Source organism: Cryptomeria japonica, chromosome 9 (genome assembly GCF_030272615.1).
Source record: "Cryptomeria japonica chromosome 9, Sugi_1.0, whole genome shotgun sequence".
Classification (NCBI taxonomy): Eukaryota; Viridiplantae; Streptophyta; class Pinopsida; order Cupressales; family Cupressaceae; genus Cryptomeria; species Cryptomeria japonica.
In genome coordinates, this window is record NC_081413.1 from 670352418 (window position 1) to 670361502 (window position 9085).

General features: G+C 34.5%; 2 protein-coding genes across 4 annotated transcripts; both read left to right on the forward strand.

The window, feature by feature from the left end:
• The first annotated feature begins 3979 nt into the window (after positions 1-3979).
• LOC131033846 (cysteine-rich and transmembrane domain-containing protein WIH2) lies at positions 3980-5900 on the forward strand. Of its 3 annotated transcripts, none has more exons than XM_057965143.2 (4): positions 3980-4124; positions 4318-4417; positions 4926-5190; positions 5569-5900. In XM_057965143.2, exons 2-4 carry the CDS (start codon positions 4369-4371, stop codon positions 5615-5617), a joined length of 363 nt encoding a protein of 120 aa, XP_057821126.1. In that variant the 5' UTR covers positions 3980-4124; positions 4318-4368; the 3' UTR covers positions 5618-5900. The 3 variants fall into 3 exon arrangements, with proteins under 3 accessions (XP_057821126.1, XP_057821125.1, XP_057821124.1); XM_057965142.2 differs by having other exon boundaries at positions 4081-4209; XM_057965141.2 differs by lacking the exon at positions 3980-4124 and having other exon boundaries at positions 4225-4417.
• Positions 5901-7781: 1881 nt separating this feature from the next.
• LOC131858597 (uncharacterized) lies at positions 7782-8769 on the forward strand. The gene is made up of 2 exons (XM_059211888.1): positions 7782-8445; positions 8711-8769. Exons 1-2 carry the CDS (start codon positions 7782-7784, stop codon positions 8767-8769), a joined length of 723 nt encoding a protein of 240 aa, XP_059067871.1.
• The last annotated feature ends 316 nt before the right edge of the window (positions 8770-9085 follow it).

A 9085-nucleotide genomic window follows, 5' to 3' on the forward strand; every position in this document is an offset into this window, starting at 1 on the left:
TGACGCGGACGCGACTCTGCTTAACATAGACGCGTTTCTGAGTTTTTTTTTGCAAAGTGTAATATTGACTGTTGGAACACAGACGCGATTCTGCCCTTCACAGACGCGGTTATACAACACAGACGCGTTTCTGTAAAATTTGTGCAATTTTTTCCAATCTGTGAAGTCGTTTTGTTGTGACCAAATCTGACTGTTTGATTGTTTTTCGTGACAAGAGGACACAATGTTGATGATGACTCAATGTTTGTAAGTGTCTAGACTCAAAATGACTTCAAGAAAAGTGTGTTGTTTGATGTAAAAATATTTTGCATACACTTGAAGACACAAAAGAAACAATGTTTTGCTGTTTGGTCTTGAATGTTTTGAATGTGTAAAATAAGTCAAGCACAATTCTTATGGCTGGCCAAGACAATAGTTGTTGATCCCACATGAGGTTTTACCCCCGAGGCTACGCTATTCAGAGCGGATACTTAGATGCTTGACCTCATTGGCTCCACCCTCGGCACTCACTTCTCGGGTCAGCCAAGCATCAGTCCCCACAAAAACTCCCCGTGGCGAACTTTGTATCTCTACTAAGAACCGTATGTGTGTGGGCCGCTACCAGAGGTCCGACCTCCTGCCCCAACAACTAGAAGGATTTGGGCTTCTAAAACAAAAAGGTGCTAGTAAGGGCATCCGTTTGTGTGGCCATACATGCGACACTTTCAGCTCTGTAAATACAGAAGGCTCCCAGCCGGTAGGGGTTACGTCCTACAAATGATCAAATAAATTTGATCAAACGGGTTTATGGGGAGACATAATGTCGGTATGAACTAATCACACACGTTATCCATAGTTTTCACTGTGAATACAGTTGTTTATAGTGGTTCGGAAGATGTGGGTTTTCCTCGCTACCACTTGGGTCGTTCTCTTCTCACATTAGTTCTAATGACCACACGGGAAGACAGGCCCTCTAAAGATTAAACAAAAAGAGCCTATTGCTCAAGACACAAAAGACAATGATTCAATTTTAGTGCACCAATTGAAGTGTTTGCTAGTCTATGAAAACAAGGCACACAATAAAAATCCAAAAAACCCTTGCCAAGGACCTGCAACAAAGATTTATTAGTAGTTTGGATTGTTTGAAATAATCACCCCTTCCTGCAAGCACACAAGTTAGGTAAATTTTAGATCCAAAAGACTTTGTGAAATAGGGGCCTTCAACAATGCGTTTTGTTGACCAATTCAAAGATCTGATTCATCATAAAAAAAGACCACCTGTAAAATTTCAAGAGATTTCCAGAAATGTAAGAAAATCCCCAAAATTTGCTAATTTGCTCCAAAAATTAATTTTTTATGAAAAATCATAAAAAATTCATATAAAATGCAAAATCAATTCAAACAATCTAAAATTTTTACTGGAAAGTCTTGATGGTCTTCCAAACCTGCACAAAAATTTCTGCAACGAATCCAAGCAGTTTGTGAGATATGAGTAAAATAATGCAAAACCCTAATTTTCAAAGATCTGATTTTTGAGGAATGATTTTGCATCAAATTTAAAATCACAAAGAACAAATCCTGTGTATAATTTTGAGAGATTTCCAAAAATATAAGAAAATCCAAAAAATTCTGTCATTTGCTCTCAAAATTAATTTTTTATGAAAAATCATAAAAAATTAATAGAAAATGAAAATGTACTTCAAAAATTCTGAATTTTGGATTGAGAGCTCCTGATACTTTCGTCAACCTGCAAAAAAAATTTGGTGCAAAATTTCCAATCCGTTTGTGAGATATGATCGAATCTCTCCAAGATCTTGAATTTGTGTCCAAAACCCTAGCTGCACAAGATTATTCTCCAAATTGTTTTACAAAACAACAATATAGGGTTAGAAAAATCTGAAAAAAACACAGATCTAAGAAAAATCCATGTCCCACCGGGCGTGCCAAAATGTATATGGTGAAAATGGATAACAATAATAACAATATTGAAAGGCTAAATGAATTCAACGACAAAACCCTAGCCTAACAACAACAAAGATCCACCATAACATATGAAGATTACCTAAGACAATGCAAATCACATGAAATCACAAAGATTATACCATCACATGTCCAATAGGGTTTTGATCTCCATTCTTCCTATCTCCATTGATCTTGCTTGATATATTTGCTCTCAGATTTTATATGCACAAGAGCTCAACAAAGAACGGAATGTGGTTGCAAGTAGGATCGTAGTGTAGTCAATTGCATAAAAGATGATTAGAATGCATAGAACGATTAGGGTTTGATAATGAAGGAAGCATCTCCTTATATAGAAGACACTATATGAAATGGAGGGATAAGATTGAGAGGTGTAAAAGGAGGTCGGCTATGATTAGAGGGTAGGTAAAAGAAATAATAAAATAATGAAAGGGGTAGGTAGTGTATGAATTAAGAGATGAATGACATGTGTCATAGGTAGAAAAGGTTAATGAATTAATTAAATATTTAATTAATAGAAGAAGTGGAATCAATTAAATAAATAAAAATATTTATTTAATTTAGGAAAAGGATAATTTAAATAAATAAATGTATTTATTTAAATGAGAAATAAGGCTAGAAGAGGATAAATGAATTAATTAAATAAATAAAGATTTATTTAATTAATAGAAGAATTAAGCTTAGATAATTAAATAAAAAAAATATTTATTTAATTAGACTGGACAATTTTGGGTGTCTACACTAATCATTATAAACAAGATTATAAAGTAAATGAAATATGAAACATACATGCAAAATGTACACATTACACAAGATATACATGGGGAAAACCCTTTCGGGTAAAAAACCCCATAAAGCATCATTTAATTAAAACACTTACAAATATAGTCTATAATAAAATAGACATGAACCTGGGGACACTCCTCCAATACTTCCACATGGCCAATAATACCTCATATGCATAGTGATACAACTCACAATAAAGCTCCAAATTCCCACACCTCTCAAATGAGAGAGAACCTCCTTAAATATAGGAGGAAAGGTGACTTCACTAGTCACACCTTTTCAATAACCCCCACTTATAAATAATTAATAATATAATAGTTATTAGATTATAATTATTTCAAATGGGATATGCTTATAAAGCATATAATATATAAGGTTTTATAACCTTATATTAGAACATTATATATAAATGTTATAAGGATGTGATCCCTAATAACATTATGTTCTAACAATTGTTATACTAAATACAAATTAAATACAAAAGATACAATTTTGATGAATATTTATTATTAAACTCTATTGATAAAAGGATAGTACAATATTAAACAAAGGGATGATAATAAAAAGGCACACCATAAATTCTAACTGTCCAAAACGAAGACCAAAGAATATTAAAAAAACCATACCCAACAAAATTTAAACAATGATAACAAAGCTGCAAAACCACACTAATGATGTTGAAATGACAAACAACTTTTGGATTTGATTGTGTGCAAGTTTTTGATCATCAACGTTTCAGATCACAGTTTGTGATCCATCATTAGGATGAATGAGAGATCATTTTACATCTCCTTGATTTCTCATTCATCTTCATGATGGATCACAGAGTGTGATCCGAAACATTGATGATAAAAAACTTGCACATAATCAAATCCATAAGCTATTTGTCATGATCATGGATTGTGAAAATCTATCAGAATTGATGTTGAAATGTTTAGAACAATAAAAAATATAGAATTTTCACTATTACAATTTGAAATAATTTCTAAAACTATTACCCATAACCAAACTTTAATTAAATAACACCATAAAAGAGTATAATTCATTAAGAATGTGAAATCATTATATTAAAAAAAATTGTGAGACATCATTTGTGAAAAATGAGTTTTTATTAAAAAAGAAGAAAAAAGAGTGAGGTTAGGGACTTTCTGATGTAATAATTTTGGCCCTCTTCGTAATCTCCTATATCAATAGTTGGATTCCGCCTCAAAGCTTAGGTTCCAAAAACAATGTCATTTAAAAAATTAAAAAAAATGAAAGTCGCTTTATGAACTCTTACCTGGAAAAACTTTCTAAAAACATTTTATTAAAGGCTATTTTTGTGGCCATTGTCAAATCATCGGGGACGGTGCAACTATTGGATCGCCCAAGGCGTAAAGGTAAGCTTTTCTTTAGCAGACGACCAAAACACCGAAATCCTCGCAGGCACCAGTGGCCCCTCATCATCATTTCAAATTATCATCTGTATTCAATTCAACTGTTTTTGGGTTTTAAAAGTCGCTATATTGTTTTTCAAACGTGTTCTCCAATCCTAGAAATTTAACCTTCTGTTTTTTTTTGTGTTTGCATAAGGGAATTTGTTCTGTGCATCAATCGGTGATAGTTGAGCCAGCCGCCAAAGCCATGAGCTATCAAAACGAGAGAGGGACAGCGGATGGTTATCCTCCTCCGGGTATTTATGTTGTTACTTGTATGCTTGTTTATTTATGTATAGCCTAAATTTGTTGTGTTTGATTGATTGCTGCTTTTAGTCGAAAATGTTGAATTCTTGTAATCTAGTGAAGGATGATGAGTGCTTTGTATCTCCGATCAGGCATTTTAAAGATGCCCTAGTTTTTTGTTTATTGCTCTTTTCTGTTGGTCCAATTGGGTGTATGCCATGTTTTCCTATTTCGTTGCAAAGTACAGCAGAGAAAAGTTGTTTTGCTTTCGATAGTGCACTTGGGTATATATTGATTAGTCACTCCGGACTAACAACACAAGGTTTTATCGGTCCATGAAATTTATAAAACACTCTGTAGAATTGTTGTCGTCAACATTTTGGATCGCACTCCTCGATGATGTGTCCATCTTTAGGATGAGAAAGATGCTAAGAAATTACAAGTTCCCGTGTGCTAATTTTTTTATACTACAGTTGATTATCTGCCAATTAGTTTTATTTGTTATTATATGTTTTGTAGGGTACGCGGCACCCTATCCATATCCACCGCCTGGGTATCAAGGACCACCTCCACCTGGATATGCATACCCACCACCACCACCTGGTTACCAGCCTCCACCAGAACAACATTGCTGCCATCAGGGGCCTCCTCCTCCTCCAGGATATCAACAGGGTTACCAGGGTTATTTCAATCAGGGCTACCCTCCTCAGCAATACCCTCCTCCTCCACAGTATGCGTATGCAGAACAACCTCAGCCATCTTATGGAAACTTTTTAGAAGGATGGTAAGCACTGTTCAAAACTTAGTCTTTTTTCATGTTGATGTATAATGTTTTGTATTGACGAATTGGATTTGTTGGAATGGGTTTAATAGCATATGCTAGTTTATGTATTTTTGATCAATTGTTTAGCATTTCCCAGTTTTGGCACTGTTATAGATTTAATTAAGCTCTCTTGTAAACAACAACAAGGGATCCAATACCAATGTGAGGCTGAGCCTGCATGGTGAGACTGCTTAATTGATCAGGCTATAATATTTCCTTTCCATGGATTTCTTTTAATTTGGATATATTCACAAGTTGCCCTAAATCAAGTTGGGTGATCCTATTTGAAGAACTTGGTCGATATGATTAGTTGCTGATGTTATTGCCATTGTTTTGCAGTTTGGCAGCCTTATGTTGTTGCTGTTTACTTGAAGAGTGCTGCCCATAAGATGGTAATAACGACTTCCTTGAAAAAATGTGCCGAGTCGTTTTATTGTTGGTTTGAAATGTTTTTGTGAGAGTAATATTTGGGACTGATTCCCAGTGTTCCCTTTTTTGTCTTTCAAGAAGAGGAACAAAAGTGTGAATATTGTAATGTGGCCGGGCATGTGTGTGTGAGGTGTTATATGTATTACACAAAGATTAAAATGATTCACGTGACTATGATAAATAGTTGACTTGTATTGGTTTCATATGATAAATATTTATTACATTATGACTTGTATACAGTATTACTATATCCATTATTCTCATTATTTTGCAGTTTGGCAAACATTTGTTCCTGCTGTTTGCATAAGACTGCTGCCCATAAGATGATAATATAAATTATATTTAAGAAATATATCCTGAAGTTTTCTAGTGGTGATTAGCAATATCTTTGTGAGAGTGGTTTTTGGCTATTATGTTATTCAAGCTATTTCCCAAAGCTCGATGCTATAGCAATAAAAATGAGGATCTCCACGTGTCTGGGCATGTGCATATTTTTCTTCCATATTACCTTAAATCAGGAATTTTAAAGTTATTATGATGAATAGCATAGATGGACTGATATCATATTATAAAGATACAGTACATTATGGCTGGAGCTTGCAAAACGTTACTGCTTCTTTGATTGTCTTTATGTTACTTATGTAGCTTGACTTGACCTGGCCTTATGCTGATGCTAAAAGGGGAGGAGCAGCATGTAATATGGTTTGATAGGATTATCCCTTAACCTTGACGTGTTATGATTCATATCTATGTTTTGTTAGTGGCTTTGTGTTTTGTGCTTGAGGAAAATTGAGTAGATGCTCTCGATAATCCAAATTTGTAATTTTTCTGGTCTGAGTATTGGAGGGATCTCTTTCTTACCATCATACAATTCTTGTTTCTAAATATTGAAATATCTATTTTTCTATAGGTAAGCATAAAGGATTTGGGGCCTATGCCCGGATAAAGACTTTTAGAGTTCAGGTTACATTTACATTCACCTGCCAATTGAGGCTTCTGAAGGCTTCCAAATGAAGTGCAGAAAAAGATTTAAACAAGGGATTTACTTATTTTTTGAAAGTTGAAAGTGTTGAAATATGTAGCAACGGTCAGATGATTCTAAACTGTTCAAATGTCTAAATGGCCTAACGGCCTTAGACATTTGAAAGTTAATTCCTTATTTCTATCCTTGATTAGACATCACTGCAGATTAACATTCTGATCACAGAGTATATTACTGTATGAGCAATTTGCTTCATTCATCATCTATATGAGTATCGGATTATGCATACCATTGATTCTATGTACAATTGATAATTGCTTATATTATCAATCATACATAACATCAATGATATTAACATAATCGATGTATATATATGTGATGATTAATGTTAGTTATCATAACATTGTATCTATTATATTAATCATGCCAATTACATTGTTAAGCGATGCTTATTGTTATCAAGGGTCGTATCTCCACATAGGAGTCACGACTCTATGTGGAACCATGTCGGTTCCACATAGAGCCGTGACTCTATGTGTGACCGACCGAGCACATATAATACCAATGCTATTGCCTTCAGTTGGTGATAAGGACAATAGCATCGAGAGAATACTATAACCGGCGATCATCTGTAGATCATCATTACTCTGCAGTACGATACGATAGGAAATATAGATACAGTTCGACCCAAGATAACAGTGCATGATAATATTCTGCAGTCGGAGAATATAGATATACAACGATAGAACAAGGAAGTCGACATACAATACTCGACATTAGTTTCCGCAGTCCGTGAAGAAGACTCACGTCTGTTGATTATCTCCTGCAGATCATCAAAGGATATATACAATAGTCCGTATTAATAATCCACAGGATGCTGCAGTACGTAGATTTAATAATCTACATCAAATTATTATTATTCAAAGACTGTGAATATATAAACACTGCAGGTCATCATAAATTGAATTAATACCAAACTGATATACAAAGTTAAATAAGAATAAAATACTTGCTTACCTACATCTGATCAAAATTCTAACATGGTATCAGAGCCAGCATAAGGATAAGATCAGATCAGATTTATTTAGGCAAGACTAATCTTCATATACCCTCGATTTCTCATTCTCTTCTATAAGTCACAATGGTGAATGGTGTTAGATTCGAGGATCGTCTTGAAGGAGCTTCCAACTTTGCATCTTGGAAGTTTAGGATTATGATTGCCTTAAGAGATAACGAATTAGATGAATTCGTAAAGAAAGCTGTACCTGAACCAGATGACAAAGGTGAGAAGCCTCAATGGATGAAAAAGAATAATAAAGCCATGAAAATGTTAGTGGATGCAGTAAAAGACCACATTGTACCAATTATCTCAAAATTGGAAATAGCCTATGATATGTTCAAATCATTAGAAAGTATGTACGAGATAAATAACACTAGTAGAGCTCTCGCATTAAAGCAACAGCTCCACCATGTTAAAATGATCAAGGGTGAAACGATCACCGCATACTTCATGAGGATAACCGAACTAAGAGATCAACTCTCCACCATTGGTCACACAATTGAAAGTAAAGAGTTAACCATGTTAGCCCTCAATAGTCTCCCTTCTTCTTGGGAATCATTCATTCAAGGGATAAGTGCACGATCTAAACTTCCTAAGTTTGACATTCAAGAAGAGTCTAGATTGGCGATAAGAGGTATTGGCCAAAGCTCCATAAATGAAGATATTCATGTTCTTGCCTCGAACTCTTTAAAGATGAAAGGGAAGAAAGGATATTTCAAAAGGAAGAAAGATGAGGAATCCAATGGTGCTCCTACTTTCAAAAGAAGGAAGGATATTTCAGAAATCCAATGTTTTAGATGTGACAAATATGGGCACTATGCAATGCAATGTCCAACCAGAACTATGTCTCAAGCTTCCATTGCGGATGTTGGTGAGACTCTTCCACAAAAGGATGCAGATGGATTCATATTCTAATTTGAAAGAGATAAGTTTTATGGTTGAATAATGTTCATGAATTTCATATGTAGTTATTAATTCATGCAATTACATTATGCATGTTATTTGTGAAGCAACATTGTTAGCAGATGTCCGCTTGCGACAAGCTGCATTTGGATATCTTGTTTTTTAAATTTTCTCAATTTACTTTGAGAAACTTGTCCCTTACATACAGGACATCTTTAGAATCACAACCTGTTGCTTTTCAAGTTATAGAGTTTTGAAGTTCTATTTGTGATGAAGAGATTGAAATTCAAGAAGAATATGTAGAGGACTTTAGTGGAGATTCTAAGATTTTGCATTTCCAAAACAAATATTTACTTGTAGAAGTGCAATTCACTTGTGAAAGCCATAGAGGCATTTGAGCAGGTGATGATAGCATCTATGGTTACAAAACAATATGAGACAAGAAGGCTTTCCTAGTGAGAGGGAGCATACTGCAAGGAGAC

Bases quoted from the DNA above. Each gene is read 5' to 3' on its own strand.
- LOC131033846 (XM_057965143.2), top strand. From the start codon at position 4,369: ATGAGCTATCAAAACGAGAGAGGGACAGCGGATGGTTATCCTCCTCCG. The intron at 4,418-4,925 runs GTATTTATGTTG...TATGTTTTGTAG, and splicing joins GGATGGTTATCCTCCTCCGG to GGTACGCGGCACCCTATCCA. The intron at 5,191-5,568 runs GTAAGCACTGTT...ATTGTTTTGCAG, and splicing joins GGAAACTTTTTAGAAGGATG to TTTGGCAGCCTTATGTTGTT.
- LOC131858597 (XM_059211888.1), top strand. From the start codon at position 7,782: ATGGTGAATGGTGTTAGATTCGAGGATCGTCTTGAAGGAGCTTCCAAC. The intron at 8,446-8,710 runs GTGCTCCTACTT...TTATTTGTGAAG, and splicing joins GAAAGATGAGGAATCCAATG to CAACATTGTTAGCAGATGTC.